At 45.1% G+C, this 18,531-nt stretch overlaps 1 protein-coding gene across 1 annotated transcript in view; it reads right to left on the bottom strand.

Annotated features, from left to right (window-relative positions):
* FREM3 (FRAS1 related extracellular matrix 3) overlaps nt 1-18,531 on the bottom strand; it is a 69,061-nt gene that overhangs the window by 10,898 nt on the left and 39,632 nt on the right. Inside the window, exons 4-5 of the mRNA XM_056119033.1 lie at nt 11,857-12,003; nt 7,677-7,907 (exon numbers count right to left, since the gene is read on the bottom strand). Of these exons, the coding sequence (XP_055975008.1) occupies nt 7,677-7,907; nt 11,857-12,003 (378 nt within the window). The remainder of the gene's footprint in view (nt 1-7,676; nt 7,908-11,856; nt 12,004-18,531) is intronic.

Raw genomic sequence — 18,531 nt, 5'->3', positions numbered from 1 at the left:
TGTGCTATAGCTCCAGCCCCTTCTCCCTTCCTTCCTTCCTTCCTTCCTTCCTTCCTTCCTTCCTTCCTTCCTTCCTTCCTTCCTTCCTTCCTCCCTCCCCCCCTCCCTCCCTCCCTCCCCCCCGCCCCCCTCCCTCCCTCCCTCCCTCCCTCCCTCCCTCCCTCTCTCTCTTCTCTCTTTCTTTCTTTCTTTCTTTCTTTCTTTCTTTCTTTCTTTCTTTCTTTCTTTCTTTCTTTCTTTCTTGACTTTTTGGGTCATACTCAGCGATGCTCAGGGGTTACTCCTGGCTCTGCACTCAGGAATCACTCCTGGCGGTGCTTGGGGGACCATATGGGGTTCTGGGGACTGAACCCAGGTCTGCCGCATGTAAGGCCTTGCCCGCTGTACTATCTCTCCAGTTCCTGGAGAATATTCTTAAATGCAGTTGAAGAGGCAATGGAATTTAGTTTAGGAAACCCCTTTAAAAAGGATAAATAGAATATCTAGATTAAAACAGGAAGGGCATTCTGACACACACACAATTTTTTGTCTCCTGCTTTTTTGGGGGGGCAGAGGCAGGGGCAGGGTATTGAACTTTGCAAATTTTAGGTCTTCTTGGCTGGAGCAGAAGTGCAGCAGATGGGGTGCTTGCCTTCATGCAGCCAACCTGGGTTCAAGCCCTGGCACTTCCTACGGTCCCCCAAACCCCACTAGGTGTGATCCCTGAGTACAGAGTCAAGAGTAAGCCCTGAGCATCACCAGGTATGGCTCAAAAAACAGTAACAAAAGCTTTTAGTCGTTTAAAGAGAAGTGATATTTTCTGTTGTTGTTTATTTATTAGCACAACGGTAGGGCATTTGCCTTGCGTGCAGCCAGCTTGGCAGAGCTGGGTTCAATTCCTCTGCCCCTCTCAGAGAGCCCAGCAAGCTCTGGAGAGTATCTCGCCCGCACGGCAAAGCCTGGCAAGCTACCCGTGATGTATTCAATATGCCAAAACACAGTAACAACAAGTCTCACAATGGAGACGTTACCGGGCCCACTCGAGCAAATCGATGAATAACGGGAGGACAGTGCTACAGTGCTACAGTTTATTTATTTATTTTTTAAAATTGTTTTGGGTCACACCCAGCAGTGCTCAGGGCTTACTTCTGGCTCTACACGCAGGGATCACTCCTGGGGGGCTTGGGAGACCACATAGGGTGGGACCTGAGTTGACACGTGCAAGGCAAACGCCCTGCTGGCTTGGGCCCCAAATGATTTATTTTTTTGTTCTGCCTCTCTTTTGACTGTTCATTTTTAATTTCTTTTAAACAATCAAATAATCCAATTCATTAATGCAGGAAATCAACAGCTTTATTCAATGAACATTTTAATTCACTATTTATTGTGCAGATACCATGTATAAGACACCACCTTGATTTACGGAGAAACATTAGCTACTTTTCCTGTCGTTCGTTTTTACAGTGATGGTTGCCACAGAGACATATGGGGCTGTGTGCAGGTATGTGCCTGAGCACATGCACACGTGTGTGAATGTTTACACAAACAGACAATCATCAGAACACTCAGTTGATATGAAAATGAAGACTGACCACCCATTGATGGAATTATGTGCACTATTTTTCTTGGGGCCTTTTTGTGTTTTCCAAGGCTGTCTGTTAAGCATGCTTTGTGGTCAAAACATATGCATTTGTTTAAAAACGTTTTTTCTTTCGTATGGATCATTTCCTCTCGCAGAATAAAGTGAGAGCACACGAATCCTCTTGGGGATGGAAACAGTGTCAGACTAAGCTTCATCTTTAGGAACTATTAGACCTTCCTAAAGACACCAGAAGCTGGCGTTAACCTAGTTGTTATTTGTTATTTTTTCCCTTCTTCTTCCTCTTTCCGCCTCAATTTTTTCTAGTGAAACTGTTATTGACCTCTAAGAAAACAGTGGTCCTGGGTAACAGGGAAAGGGCTGGTGAGAACTTTCTTTCTGCCATTTTATACTCTTTAGGTAATCTACCCGCACGGCAGAGCCTGGCAAAAGCTCCCCGTGATGTATTCGATATGCCAAACACAGTAACAACAAGTCTCATGATGGAGACGTTACTGGGCCCGCTTGAGCAAATCGATGAACAACGGGAGGACTGTGACCATGACTGTGAGGTAATCTACAATCTTGGTGTTTCTCTCTCTCTCTTTCTTTCTTTCTTTCTTTCTTTCTTTCTTTCTTTCTTTCTTTCTTTCTCCTTCCTTCCTTCCTTCCTTCCTTCCTTCCTTCCTTCCTTCCTTTTCTTTCTCCTTCCTTCCTTCCTCCCTCCCTCCCTCCCTCCCTCCCTCCCTCCCTCCCTCCCTCCTTTCTTTCTTTCTTTCTTTCTTTCTTTCTTTCTTTCTTTCTTTCTTTCTCCTTCTTTCCTTCCTTCCTTCCTTCCTTCCTTTCTTTCTTTTCTTTCTCCTTCCTTCCTTCCTTCCCTCCCTCCCTCCCTCCCTCCCTCCCTCCCTCCCTCCCTCCCTCCCTCCCTCCTTTCTTTCTTTCTTTCTTTCTTTCTTTCTTTCTTTCTTTCTTTCTTTCTTTCTTTCTTTCTTCTTTCTTTCTCCTTCCTTCCTTCCTTCCTTTCTTTCTTTCTTTCTTTCTCCTGCTTTTTGGGTCACACCCAGTGATGCTCAGTGGTTACTCCGGGCTCATGCGCTCAGGATTACTCCTGGCAGTGCTCAGGGGACCACATGGGATACTGGGAATCGAACCTGAGTCAACCACGTGCAAGACAAGCACCCTACCCGCTGTGCTATCGCTCCAGTCCCCTAAATCTTGGCATTTCTTAATTCAAAATGTTGATATCCTGGAAGAAGCTAAAAGTAAATTAAAGTTATTTAATGCCACATTAAAAATAATTTAGGGGCTGGAGCAATAGCACAGTGGGTGGGGCGTTTGCCTTGCACGCGGTCAACCCAGGTTCGATTTCCAGCATCCCATATGGTCCCCTGAGCACCACCAGGGGTGACTCCTGAGTGCAGAGCCAGGAGTAACCCCTGTGCATCGCCAGGTGTGACCCAAAATGCAAAAAAAAAAAAAATTTAGCTGCATTAGGATTGTGTTTTTTGGTCACATTCTCTATTTTCCCATTCTGGAAAAGCTTCCTTCTATGCATTGACAAATCCAAAGTTCTTTCACTGTTCAAGACTCAGCTCAAACTGTGCATTTTCCATAAACCTTCAGAGCTTGAAACAGTAGTGAGCTCTCCCCACTATCTTATTACAGAACTCTTTTTTTTTTTTTTTTGCTTTTTTCCTTACATTCAGCTTTTCTCATGGACTTTTCTCAGTTTTTCTTGTGGCTAAATGTTATCGGCAGCTCTGACCAGATACCTAGGACTGTGTGTTTTCTGTTTTGTCAGCACACAATGCACACACAACAGCATTTCCTAAATGCATTTCAGGAAACTAGACCTGATTTCTGTAAAACTTGAACTAGTTTCTGCAGAGAAACCGGAGTTTTTACTGGAGAGTGTCTCAGAATCGATTAACATGCTAATGTGAATGAAAATGATCCACAGCTGTAAAGATATTTGAAATGGATCGGAGGCTTACAGATCTATGCAAAGCTTTCCGAACTTCACTTACACTAAAATTCTGTTTTGCAGTTTGGAGCATCTAATCACAGGGCATTCATCACAGAGCCCTGTGGAACGGAACCCAGACCTTTCCCTGGCAGTAAATCATGTATTTTCGAGGGTAGCTGAATTCTGTTGATGATTGGGATAAGCAACAAGCATAATTAAATTAAAAGATGAATACTGAAACTGTTAAACTGTTGGGTTTTTTACCCCCTAGTCACCCTAGGCGGTGCCTAAGCGGTGTCTCAACCCAGGCTCTGGGCTCAAACCAAACAAGCACCCTCACCGCAATGCTATATTTCTAGGTCTGTTTCTTTTTCACTTAATCACTTAACTTCCCGTTAGTCGTTGATTTGCTCGAGCGGGCGCCAGTAACGTCTCCATTTGTCCCTGTCGCGTGCTAGTGTAGCCCAATGGCATCTCTTCGCTCCGGGAACATGGAGGGCCTCAAACCGATCGTTCATGACCTTGACAAAGAAGTCTGACCATCTGGTAGGTGGGCGGCCACGCGGTCTCTTGACATCCCGTGGAATCCAATCAGTAACAGCTCTAGTCCAACGGTCGTCTTTAAATCTCATTACGTGACCAGCCCTTCTGATTTTTGACAACTTGGCAAATGAGACAGCGTCCCTGATCCTTGATCGTCGACGGATGTCAGAACTCCGGATTCGTTCTCTCATTTGAGTGAAACGTGATATTCCAAGCATAGCTCTTTCTATTCTTCTTTGGGAGACCTGAATGGCGTTCTCATCTTGTTTGCGTAGGGCCCAGGTCTCTGAGGCATATGTTAATGCAGGAAGAACAGTGGAATCAAAGAGATGTGCCCGGAGCCGGAGGTTCTTCGTCCTCTTAGCTATTTCTTCGACGTTCTTGAAGGCGTTCCAAGCCGCTCTCTTCCTCCTGCGCAGCTCGGGTGCCAGGTCATTTGTCATGTTGACCTCTCGACCTAGGTACACATAGCTGTTGCATTCGGAGATGGTCATTCCATTGAGAGCGAATGGGGCGTCAGGAACAAGGCTGTTTCTCATAAACATTGTCTTCGTAAGATTCAGCTGTAGTCCTACCTTTCCACACTCATGGTCAAAGTCGGCCAGCATTTGTGCCGCTTGGCTGATGTTTGGTGTTATTAAAACAATGTCATCAGCAAAGCGGAGGTGGTGTAGTTGCCGACCATCTATCTTCACTCCCATTCCTTCCCATTCCAGTCGTCGCATGATGTTCTCGAGGGTGGCACTGAAGAGTTTTGGTGAAATGGTATCACCCTGCCGCACCCCTCTCTTGACATCAACGATCACTTCTTTGTAGAATGGTGAGATCCTGGTAGTGAATCCGCAATACAGCTCACGGAGGATCCTGATGTATTGGGCTTGAATGCCCTGATTGGCTAGGGCTTCAATGACCGCTTCCGTCTCAACAGAATCAAAGGCCTTCTTTAAATCAATGAACGTTAAGCAGAGCGGCATCTTGAACTCCCGAGAAACCTCAATGAGTTTGGTTATCGTGTGGATATGGTCGATGGTGCTGAATCCTTTGCGGAACCCTGCTTGCTCACATGGTTGTCCTTCATCTAGTGTTCTGCCAATCCTATTCAGGATGACTCGAGTGAACAACTTGTAGATGACAGACAATAGGCAGATCGGGCGATAGTTGCCAATGTCATGGATGTCTCCCTTCTTGAACAGTAGTACGGTCCTGCTGGTTTTCCATTGAGATGGAACCTTGCATTCAGACAGGTAGTGAGTGAAGAGCCGAGCCAATGTATTGATGAGTACTGACGGCAGGTTCTTCAGGTGTTCAGGTCTGACCTTGTCTGGGCCGGGTGCTGTTTGCTTCTTTACTGACGAAATGGCGTGTCGGATTTCGGAAGGGAGAACGTTGGGAACGACATACCCATCCTGTGGAATTTGGTATGTCGGCAAGTGGACATGGCTATCGAAGAGATTTGAGTAGAAGTCATGGATAATCTTCTCCATTGCCGTTCTGGAGGATGTGATGGATCCATCAGGACGTCGGAGGGCAGTCATCTTGGTCTTATAGTTGGCGAAGGACAGGCGGGCGTTACGAATACTTTTCCCGGCTTCTGCCGCATCTACCAGTACTTCTGCTCTTCTCTCTTTGAGGTCTTCCTTGATCGCATCTCTGCACTGCTTTGCAAGCTCGGACGTTAGCTTGCGGTTGCCTGAGGCATGCGCCAAACCTCGCTGGCGAATTAGCTCAAGAGTTTTCGAAGATAGGCGACTTTTTGTGGCTATCTCTCTCTTGGCGTTCCTCGCACATTCATGGAGGTGCTGAACCAGTCGATCGTATTCCTCGTCAATGTTGTCAACAATGGCATCTTCCCATGTTGCCGCAATAGTACCAAAGAGTTCCCAGTTGGTGGTCGTTCTGGGAGTTCTCTTTTTGAACTTTGCAGCCCTTTCTCCCCACTCTGTGAAGTAGAATTTTGCACGAAGGAGACGGTGGTCCGATCCCGTTCGAAATTTTGGGACAACAGCGACATCAGTCAGGCAAAACCGTCGATTGAATATGATGTGGTCTATTTCGTTGTGGAATCGTCCACCGGGAGACTCCCATGTCCATCGTTTAGATTCTGCCTTCTGGAACTGTGAGTTACCATGAACTGTTTCTTTTTATTTTATTTTATTTTTTGCTTTTTGGGTCACACCCAGCAATGTACAGGGGTTATTACTCCTGGCTCTGCACTCAGTAATCACCCCTGGCAGTGCTCATGGGACCATATGGAATGCTGGGAATCGAACCCGGGTTGGCCGCATGCAAGGCAAATGCCCTACCTGCTGTGCTATTGCTCCAGCCCCAGTTTTTTTAAATTTTTTAAGGAAATATTCTTCTACATTCACCAAAAAGAAGCAGCAAAGAGTATTACAGTTGCCGATAAAGTGTTCTTTCTTGTTAAGTTTTTTGGGGGGAGATATTTGCTGAATGCACGAACACATGAACCAAATGAATGATGGGACAATTAAAGGCGTACTGCACAACTGTAATAGGACTTTGTGGAACAAGGCTAAAATGAATAGCATAGCTGCCACATCTAGGACATGACTCTCACGTATGGGGCACCTATGCACTCAAAAACCCTGAGACATGGTGGTTCTGCCACAAGCCCTGCAGAATCCCTATTTGTGAGTGAAGCTGCCTGGTACCAATGTAGCACTGTCCTCCCATTGTTCATCGATTTGCTCGAGCGGGCACCAGTAACATTTCCATTGTGAGACTTGTTGTTACTGTTTTTGGCATATCAAATACATCACGGGTAGCTTGCCAGCCTCTGCCATGCAGGCGGGATAGTCTCGGTAGCTTGCCAGGCTCTCCGAGAGGGGCGGAGGAATCGAACCTGGGTTAGCCGCATGCAAGGCAAACGCCCTACCTGCTGTGCTATCACTCCAGCCCCAAAGCTGCCTGGTACCAAGTGAAAACCAACCAGGACGTGCCCAGATGCCAAAAGAAAACTTCTTATATTATATTCCATTACAAAAATCTCAAGAACAATGAAATAATGAACATTTTCTTAATGGTGGAACTTCTCAGCTGCTGTGAAGGCAGACTTACAGAGAAGTAAAAGTCTGCTCCCCTCAAAATTGTCTTTGCAAAGGTTAACTTCCTGGGAGGTCCCCGGGCTACCCAAACTGAACCTTGCCTTTGAAAAAGAGAATTTACATACAAATCTCTTCCTTGCGGGACTTCTCCCAGAAAGAGGTAATCCCTTTATCTCTTTTCTGAGAGGCAGAACAGAAATCTGCAGGCCTTTCCTTTCCCGAGCCTTCCCGATAATCCTGAGACAGATTTAACTTTTCTTTCCTTGTTCCCCCGACCTAGCTAACTCATTTTATTTTAGAGATGGTCTCCAGAACTGTGTGCGGAGTGACTCAGCTATGCTGGACTTTTCTCATGGAGATCGGAGGTAGACACATTATTAATAAATTCTCTCTACCTTTCTCTTATTAAAAAAAAAAACCTAATAACAAGGGAAAAAATGCTCCCAGGAAACAACTTACTTATCTTCAAGGCCTAACTGAGATGTATGTATCTAGATGTAGTGCAGCGAAGTCAGGAATGCAAAGTCATGCGGGAGACACATACCGTCCTCAGGGTCTACAATTTCAACAGTTGCTATTTCTGGAAATTCCAGAACAGCCATCACGGGATCTGACAGAAGAATCTGGAAGGTCTCTGAAGCCTCGTATCCACGGTCAGGTATGAGTCCCACTCTCCATGTGGCCGTAGTCTGTCCAGGGTTGAACCGAACTCCTTTCTGGGTGTTTCCTTGAAAATCCTCATCTTTCTGTGCGGTTTCATCCTTGGTGACAATGCCTAGGCAGCAAACAGGACACCATCAATAGGAAGCCGAGACATAGAAGGAGCCGGCTCCTTTGGTTACAGTCCCCAGGTCCTTTGGCTCTTGATAAAGAAGAATTTATAAGAAACCAACATGCTTTTTCCAGCCAAGATTTTCTTGAGGCGAGGAGAAGGGATGGAGGCTTTACCCCCTAATATGCATCTTCCCGGGCACACCTGCAGGGGTACACTCACATCTGGACACACCTGCAGAGGCACACTCACATCTGGAAACACCTGCAGACACACACGCACCTGGGCACACCTGCAGAGGCACACTCACATCTGGACACACCTGCAGGCACACTCACCTGGGCACACCTGCAGGGGCACACTTACCTGGGCATACCTGCAGAGACACACTCGCTCCTGGGCACACCTGCAGAGGCACACTCACATCTGGGCACACCTTCAGGCACACTCACCTGGGCACACCTGCAGGGGCATACTCACCTAGGCACACCTGAAGGGGCACACTCACCTGGGCACACCTGCAGAGAGACACTCGCACCTGGGCACACCTGCAGAGGCACACTCACATCTGGACACACCTGCAGGGGCAACTCACCTGGGCATACCTACAGAGACACACTCGCACCTGGGCACACCTGCAAGCACACTCACCTGGGCACACCTGCAGAGGCACACTCACATCTGGGCACACCTTCAGGCATACTCACCTGGGCACACCTGAAGGGGCACACTCACCTGGGCACACCTGCAGAGAGACACTCGCACCTGGGCACACCTGCAGAGGCACACTCACATCTGGACACACCTGCAGGGGCACACTCACACCTGGGCACACCTGCAGAGGCACACTCACATCTGGACACACCTGCAGGGGCACACTCACCTGGGCACACCTGCAGGGGCACACTCACCTGGGCACATCTGCAGGGGCACAGTCACCTGGGCACACCTGCAGAGGCACACTCACACCTGGGTACACCTGTAGGGACACAGCAGCCTGCTCAGGGGCTTCAGTGCTGTGTGTTGGGACTCTGCACATCCTTCCAATCCAGCGACTCCCTGTTTACTGTCAGAAGATGCTGTACCCAGTTCCAGAGAACTGCACAGGGCCCACTGGTCTACCTGTGATAACTGGGCACCACTGCACACAGTCCAAAGTTTGGCACACGGCACTATGGACACAACACATGCCTCCTGGCCTTCTGTTGCTTCTGTCCCCCCCCACCCCCCCAAGATGGCTGTGCTGCTTCCTGCCATCACTCCAGGAAGTCTGTAGAGACGGGGTGCATACAGTCCCATTGCTACCATGGTTCAGGGGTTCCCCTCTGCCTCGGAGGGTGAGGGTGGGGTGGCATGGTGAGGTGGAGTCACGAAGTCAGAGAGCTTACCTGGTTTGTCCTGAATTTGCAGAAAGGGTGATTGGCCTTGCGGTGCCATGCTAGGAGAGCTATTGATCTGATTGTGGAAATTTATAGGTTGGGTGGTTTGAATGGTGAGAGGGACAAGTCTAGTCCTTATTTCACCTTGCTTTCAAAGTAAATTCTATCGATGAAAAGCCAACCGCACATAACATGCTTCTTTCTGTTTGTTTTTAGCTTAGGATCACACCTGGAGATGCTCAGGGGTTATTCCTGGCTCTGCACTCAGGAATTACTCCTGGAGGTGCTCAGGGGACCATATGGGATGCTGGGAAAGAGTTTGGCCTCCTGCAAGGCAAATGCCCCAGCTCCAGTCCCAACTTACTTCTTTGTATTGGGAGTTGATTGACTCTGAATAAAATCTACTCCTGAGCATCTGCTTTCTTGACTCAGTTGCCCTTAGTTCCTAGCATCCCAAAAGTGGGGTCCCGACAAGGGACTGAATGGACCCAGGGCAAGCTGTGAGCTACCCTGGCATCGAAATGGACCAGGCCAAAGCGCCACAATACTCAACTATAAGTTGAGGACATGATCATGGACAGTACCCCATGGTCACTTGATGTATCTCAAGTTCTTCTAGATGCTCTGCTCTGACTATTGTCCCCGGCATGGACTGTGCTGGGGGAATCAGGAGGGTTTTTTGCAGTGCTGAGTAAGCTGCTTTGGGGGGCTGTCTTTTGCAGTGATGATGTAGTCTTTTGTAGTGTTTTGTAGTACAGAAGAGCTGGATTGTGGTTCACTTACCAATAAATAGTGGGTGTCAGGCAACTGTATGCCCCCCTGCTATGTGGGGAGATGCTCACAACTTAAGATGTAGTTTCTGTCCTCATGAGTCTGAAAACTTACTCGGGAAGGCAGTAATGGCCAAAGGATGCACGTCAGGATGGCCAGGGCAAGGAGGCCAGAGGCCATCTCCCTGAGCAGGTAACTACAAATATTCAACCACTCTGGGTAGAGAGACTTGAGTTACTATTTTTTTGAGCCAGGTAGAATGTGAAACTATTTCTTGACATAATATCTTATGTCTTGTGCCCAGAAGTTCCTGAGGAGAGGGTTGTGCGTAGGAGAAAGGCTAGCAGAGAACCCTCTAAGAGAAAGGAGGCCTTATTCAGCCAGTGCTTGGCAGTGACCCACAGTACATGGATAGAGTGGCTTGCAGTAAAAATGAAGGCGGAGGGACACCCAGAAGTTCTCTTCTGCTGACCATCTCCTAGGAAAATACTCCTGCCTCAGAACTTAAAGTCTGGAAAGGTGATCAGGGAAAAACTTGCTTTTTCTAGGGAGCCTGATCTCAGTCTTTTCCTTCCTGGTGTCTCTCCAACACTTTCAATATGTTGGCAGGACTCTCACTGGATCCTGTATATCTGGGAAACTCAGAATGCTCATTTCATTTTATTTATTTTTGTTTTTTGGGTCACACCCGGCGATGCTCAGATTATTCTTGACTTTGCACTGAGAAATTACTCCTGGTGGTGCTTGGGGGATCATATGGGATACTGGGGATCAAACCCTGGTCAACCGTGAGCAAGGCAAATGCCCTACCCACTGTACTATCTTTCCTGCCCCAAGCATGCTCATTTTAAAAGACAATACATCTCAATCTGTCTTCTCAGTTGCTTATAAAAATCAAGGCTAATGTCCTCCAAAAGTTGATAGCCAAAGATATCACAAGTCATAATGTATTATTAGAGCAATTATTAATCATTAACGATGACAGTGAGATGTTAGGTGTAGGCATCACATATTCATTCATCTCAATGAGGCATAAGTTTTTGAAGAACACAGAGAAATTTGACACTATCCATGTCTTGGAGAAATTGACAAATAGCAGGGAAACAATTACACATAATCAAAAGCTATAACTCAATAGAGTAATGGATCCTGGATTATAAATAATTTTTCTAGACAGATAGCTAGAATTAAACTATGTAAGCTAATAATACATCGGTACTTAAAAACAATTTTAAAAGAAACTGAGCAGGGCTGGAGCGATAGCACAGCAGGTAGTGCTCTTTCCTTGCCCACGGCTGACTCTGGTTTGATCCCCGGAATTCCCTATGGTCCCAGGAGCACCTCCAGGAGTAATTCCTGAGTGCAGAGCCAGGAGTGACCCCTGAGCATTGCCGAGTGTGACCCAAAAACTAAAAAAAAAAAAAGAAAAACCAAAGAAAGAAAGAAACTGAGAAAGCTGACAATTATGGAACATGACCCTGAAGGTCTTTAATTTTCCTAGGACCCTTTCAGGTGAAAAAGAAAGTTCTATTCCAGAAGGGAGAAAGCAGGATGGTAAGAAATATGTCTGTGTGTGTGTGTATGTGTGTGTGTGTGTGTGTGTGTGTGTGTGTGTATCTAACTCACATGCATATATATCTAACTCACATGCAGTAAACACCATGGCATAATGCCACATGATTTTTTGGAGATTCCCCCCAATTTTTTATTAAATTTCTTACTACCTCTTCTTGGGAGTCATTTTTAAGCCTGGATTTTGGGATTTCCTTACCCATTGCCAACAATCACCCAGAGGCACTCACTGATGAAGGCTGTCTCGGCCAGGCATCCCCTACGTGTCAGCGTCACCTCCAGGAACAAGGCGTCTTCCTCCACAATGTAGTACTCTCTCTCCAAAGAAATCCAGGCCCACCGGAGGTGGAAGGGCTGACTTGGTAGCTTATTTCCTCCTGCAGGTGACAGGGTAAAGGAGAAGCTGGATGGAGTCATTTAGGGAAAAGCCAGCGACAAGTTTTGCATTTTGCTTTTGAAGTCGCTAAACAACTTGGCCTACCTGAGTTTGATTCCTCCGCCCCTCTCGGAGAGCCCGGCAAGCTACCGAGAGTATCCCGCCCGCACGGCAGAGCCTGGCGAGCTCCCCGTGATGTATTCGATATGCCAAACACAGTAACAACAAAGTCTCCAATGGAGACGTTACTGGGCCTGCTCGAGCAAATCGATGAGCAACGGGAGGATAGTACTACAGTGCTAAACAAAAGACATCTTTGTTTTTACATGGGGAAAAAAAGTGCTTTTCCTTTCCAGAGCTTTGTGAGTTCCTCCTGAAAGTTCTTCCTGGTGCAGGGGGACCCGGTGTGGGGGACCAGGAGCCTAGCCTAGGTTTCCAAAGAGTCCAAGCTTGATTGCTTTAAATTCAGCTGACAGTCAACACCTCTTGCCTTCCGGTGATGCTTCTGTTTTCATCTTCTCTCCCAACCTCCTCCCTCCCTTTCTTTCTCTGGCCTACACTTTTTTTTTTTTTTTTGCTTTTTGGTTCACACCCGGTGATGCTCAGGGGTTACTCCTGGCTCATGCACTCAGGAATTACTCCTGGCGGTACTCGGGGGACCATATGGGATGCTGGGAATAGAACCTGGGTCGGCCATGTTGGCTGCGTGCTAGGCAAACGCCCTACCCGCTGTGCTATCGCTCCAGCCCCTGGCTTACACTTTTGTGTTGATTTTTCTTCCTTTGTCCCATGTGACTCTAGAAGTTTCTTAAAGATAGGCCAGCGAGAACACAGCAGGGTAATAGAAGAAGAAAATAAGAGAAGTCAGCAAAGCAAGCGTGCCTGTGTACAGAGATCCCATCTGCCCAATCTGACCTGTTCGAAAGGCCAGTGAAGGAGGCCGGAGCTGGAAACTGACCGACACACTCCCATGGGCTGCAGAAGCAGGAGGAGACAAGGAATTGAAGTTTAGAAAGGCCTAGAAACAGAAATCTCCAAGGCACTCGGGAAAATACCCAGTAGGAAAAAGCCACCTCTCCGCCACTGCCCTCTGAGCGACCTTCCAGAAAGGCTCCACTTGTCTCCATGCCTCGCTCCCCAGGGAAGAAGGAGCAGAGAACGGCCTCTGTCTTCCCCACACGTCACCCACCATGGAGAGAAGATGGAAGAGAATGCAGATTGGAGCTTTCATTACAACTCAGGACTGTTTGTGCAGATGATCAGATGGATGCTGTCTTTATTTAAATGCTCTATGTTTCATCTGAGAGTGGTCAGACATATACCCTGACCGGCCCTCATCTGAATGTCCAGGAAAGTGAAGAACCCTTTCACCAACTAGCATCATTGAATATGGTTGAAATGACAGTTGATGGTTCTGGAGTGGTGCATGTGTCAATCCCGGGCACAGTATATGGTCCCCTGAGCACCACTAGGAGTGATTCACTCCTGGATCACCTGAGACCACTAAGGGTGATTCTTGAGCACGGTCAGGAGTAAACCATGAGCCGTGCAAGATGTGATCCCCAAACCAAACAAAAAGGAGGAATGGGGAGGTCCAAAGGGGAAAGTGTAGTCATCTGGGGCCTCTAGTTCTTCGTTGCATTTTCAGGGCTCATGAGCATTGCCAGGTGTGACCCCCAACAATATCTAAAATGATAACAACATTGCAAAATATGCTTATTTGTATGCTAGGAAACTCACTAAAAGGCATAAAAAGCTGCATGCAATTTGCTTCTCTGTAATATCTCTAAGTAGTGTATGTTACATTAGATAAATTAAAATTCCGATTTTATTGGAAAATTGTCAAGGAGAGAACAGTAACCTGGTACATTCTAAGTCAAATTACAAGTATTAGAGTTATAATCTGCAAATGATAACTTCAAGACAGATTTCTCAAAATTTATTTTGCTGCTTTTAAAAGTCACTTTACGTGTTTGAACTGCTTTCAACTAAAAAGATGAAGTAAGTTTTTATTCAAAGCCCATCGCGATTGTTGTGGCATTAATATGCATTTTTCTGGGGCTGGAGCAATGGCACAGCGGGTAGGACATTTGCCTTGCACGCGGCCGACCTGGGTTCGATGCCCGGCATCCCATATAGTCCCTCAAGCACCGCCAGGAGTAATTCCTGAGTACAGAGCCAGAAGTGACCCCTGAACATTGTTGGGTGTGACCCAAAAAGGCAAAAATATATATACATATGCATTTTTCTTTAAAGATCCCTGGCTGATGGCAATTTCCCCCTGAAATTCCCATAGAATGTTCCTGTTTTCTGTCACTGAATAATTCACCACTTTCTAATTTGCAAAGAACTTTAAGATCTCAAAGGCCAATCAGATCTGTCAGTTGGTGCAATGGAACTTTCTTACTTGACTCCTAACAGTTTACCTTCTGCTCAGTTCAATGTGTCGTTTATGTGTCAAAGATTTTATATATTATATATATTATATTATATATATATATAATCCACTGAATGTACATATTTGGAGGGGAGAAATTTACCATTACATGCCCAGAAAAATCTTTGACCCTAAAATGTTACAGATCTACCTAACACATAAACAAAACACACACACACATATATCACATATATATGTATATGTGTGTGTGTGTGTGTGTGTAGGGTGCTTTAAGTTCTGGAATTTGTGGCAATTTTTCTGTTTCCTTTACGGTTTCCTTAAAGACTCTATACTAAAGACAAGACACTGATTGTAGACATCAAGTGGCGATAGGTTTCCAGAGTAATGAGTAAATATAATATTTCCCTAGTAAAATTAACCAAAATTACTTAGTTAATAAGATTATCACATACCGAAAGAAAATTCTTAATGCCATTCTCTGGTGCCGAAAAGTGGAGGGTTACAAGGCTATTACCATTTACATTTCATATCTCTAAATATTCAAGGCATGCACAGAAAAGATATTTCTCTGAAAGCGAATGATCTGATCACCAAGATATCTCAATACATATACCACAGCAAGAGTATCGTGGTTGATCTTAAACGTTCTGAGTGACACTTTAGCTGCTTGGATCCGATAATTCTAGTAAGAAAACATGTCAAGTGTCTGAACAAATGACTCAGGGGTTAGGAACAGACACAGTCCACTGCCCTTTTGTTTGAAGACTTCACTTTGGTTTTCTCAGTCTATTTCTTTGGTTGCTCTTTTAGTTTTCAACTGTATTCACCTTTTTCCTTGGTATTGTCAACTGGGGTGTTAACTTCCTTAAACAAACAAACAAACAAACAAAAAAGCTATTAGTCTGAGGTGACTCTAATGCCTCAGCAGCCTAAAATCCAAGCCTGTAAATGCCTCAAGGTTATGAAGTCAAACCCCACAGACAACCAATCAGGTGTTAAGCTAAAATCTAGCAATAATTTTCTTTCTTAGCTTCTGGACCTTCTCTAATGGTGCAGCCCTTCTCTCTTCTGGTTTGGTGCTTCTCCATCTGAATCATATTTTGCTCAAATAAACTATAACGATTATTTTTGGCATTTTGGGTCACACTTGGTAATTCTCAAGGGTTACTCATGGCTCTGCACTCAGGAATCACTCTTGGCAGTGCGTGGGGGGGCCATATGGGGTGCCAGGGATTGGAACCCCGGTCGATTGTATGTGAGGCAAATGTCCTACCCACTGTACTATTGCTCCAGCCCAACTATAATGATTTTTGTTGTGGAAAATAAAACCAACCAACAAAAACATGTCAAGGTAGTCTAAAAATTTCTTTTAGATGTAAGTTATGACTTAGGCTTCTGAAGAATCATAGATGAAAGTTACAATAAATTATGTAAATCATAATTATTCCACAAAATGTTTATTAGTACCTATTGTGTGCCAATCACTCTTTGAAGCATTGAGAACAGAGCTATGAGGATAATAGAATAGCTGTTCTCCTGGGCATCTTTCCAGTGGGGCTAATAAATTATGTAGCATACGCTGATGGACATAAATGCTATGAAGAAAAATCAGTAGAGGTGGATAGTGAGACTGAGAGAATCAGGAGTCTGTTTTATGTAGTATGGTTAGGTTGAGGTTTTCTTTTTTCTTTTTTTTCTTTTTCTTTACTTTTTTGGGTTTGGGGCCACACCTGGTGGTGCTCAGGACTTATTCATGGACTATCTATCACTCAGGCTCTAGGCTGATCTTTCCGAAAGAGATGAAAGTAAATTACAGATTAAGAGGGGACATATTCTTTACAGGGGGAAGGATGAATAGAAAACCATTATGTCCACATTTGAAATAAAATCAATATTCTGTCAAGATTAATTGTTTGCTTGAACTCTAATCTTTTCTAATGTTCATCTGGCCCTGACTTGTTGGTCTGGATTTAAGGGATTTTAGATTTTAGATTTATCAAATTTTAGAATTATCAGAGCTTATCAGAATCATTTGTTAATGTGCTTTTGTTTTTATTCTAGTAGTGTCGACTCTTATGTTTGGAGAATTAAACATTTGATGATTCTGGAGAACTGAAAATTTGATAATTATGGCTGATTATTGAGGTATGCGAGTACCATAACTAAAAAGGGGTGGCACCCTGACAAACACAGAAAGATGTGGGTGCACCATTGTCAGGAAAATAACTCTTGGCGTGCATGTGGGTGAGGGCACCTCACAGAGTGTGATGAGCAACGCAAGCAAAACACACACACAAACACCACAATGAAGAGGACTTTGACCTTTGGCGAGCACCACACACAACCTATGTGTTGTCCTTGATAAGCACCACCACTAAATGTACAAGTACCTGCTCTCTTCTTCTTAGAATTAAATTAATTTTAATTAATAAACAATTTTAGGAATGAAAGACTTAGATATTAAACAGGAAACCCTAGATATATTGAAGAAAATAATGGGAAAACATTGCACCTCACAGGCTCCTGGGATATATCCAGGAATTTGACTGCAATAGTAAAGGAAACAAAAGCTAAATGAGAAACTAAATGAGATTATGCAAAACACAAAGCTTCTGCATATCAAAGAGCTGTCACTGGTATGAAAAGACATGCTGCTGGGTGGGAGAAAGTATTTGCACACAAACTATCAAAGGGCTACTATTCCAGATAGTAAGATTCTTAGAAAACTGTCAACAAGAGAAAAAATACTTTCTAAGAAAGAAAGCTACATGCTTCACCAACAGGTTCATGAGAAATCGCTCAGTATGACTAGTTATAAGGGAAATGCAAATCAAAATGACAATTTGATCCCACCTCACCCACTTGTGAGAATGGCCTACATTAAAAAGGCAAAAAAGAGTTCATTGGCAGAAGTATGGAAAAATGGGTGTCATACATTCCTTTTTTTTTATTAAAAATTTTTTTAATAGTGAGACATCATGAGGTGCAGTTGCAGACTTACACATTTTTGTGCTTGGGTTTCAATTATACAATGATCAAATACCCATCCCCCCACCAGTGCCCATTTCCCACCACCACGGATCCCAGTATCCCTCCCTCCCCCCATCCCCCCTATCCCACCCTGCCTCTGTGGCAGGGCATTCCCTTTGGTTCTCTCTCTCTTATTGGGTGTTGTGGTTTGCAAAAGAGGCAATGGGTGGCAATCATGTTCAGTCTATAGTCTACTTTCTGCATGCTTCTCCCATCCTGGGAGGATCCTCCCAACACCTTTATTTGGTGTTCCCCTCTTTATCTGAGCTCCCTTTCCCCCTAGTATGTGTGGTTGGCCTCCAAGTCATGGAGTAAAATTCCTGGTACTAATCTCGGCCATTCTTGGGTGTTACTTTATGTTCCCCAGATGAATGCAATCTATTTTGTTACTTTATGTTCCCCAGATGAATGCAATCTTTCTATGTCTATTCCTTTCTTTCTGAGTCATTTTGGTTAACATGATACTTTACATGTAGTACCACTTGTATGTAAATTTCGTGACTTTGTCTTTTCTAACAGCTACATAGTACTTCATTGTGTAAATGTCCTACATTCCTTTTTGAAGTGTGAATTGGTCCAGCTTCTCTGGACCAAGTATGAAAAACAGATGTATGGTGTGATTCAACAATTCCACTCCCAAGTATGTATCCAAATAACACAAAATACCAATTTGAAAAGATAGGAGCACACCAACATTCACTGCAGCACTATTTACTGTGGCCAAGATCTGGAAATAACACAAGTGCCTGTGGACAGAGGAGACGGTGAAGAAAATATGGTCCCTGAACCCAGTGACATACTACTCAGTCCTAGGAAAAATGGGATCTTGCCTTCTGTGACAGCACGGATGGAATGGGAGGGATCAGCCTCACTTAGTCTGATGTAGTATTGCAGTTAAATAAGGTTGGAGATGATTTCATTCATGTGTGAGATATTGAGAAGCAAAGCAAGGGAACAGACTAAGCAACGGAGCACAGCCCCAGCTGTGGACTGGAACTCAGAGCTGAGTCTGCCCGAGGGGCTGGGAGGGGCTGGCCCAGTGCACTGTCTCAGAGGTGCATGTGTGGCAGCATATACTCGGCTGTTGTGCTTCATAAGGAT

The sequence above is a fragment of the Sorex fumeus genome, unplaced genomic scaffold (genome assembly GCF_029834395.1).
Source record: "Sorex fumeus unplaced genomic scaffold, SorFum_2.1 ptg000039l, whole genome shotgun sequence".
In the NCBI taxonomy this organism is placed as follows: Eukaryota; Metazoa; Chordata; class Mammalia; order Eulipotyphla; family Soricidae; genus Sorex; species Sorex fumeus.
This window is presented reverse-complemented; position numbering and strand designations above follow the sequence as displayed.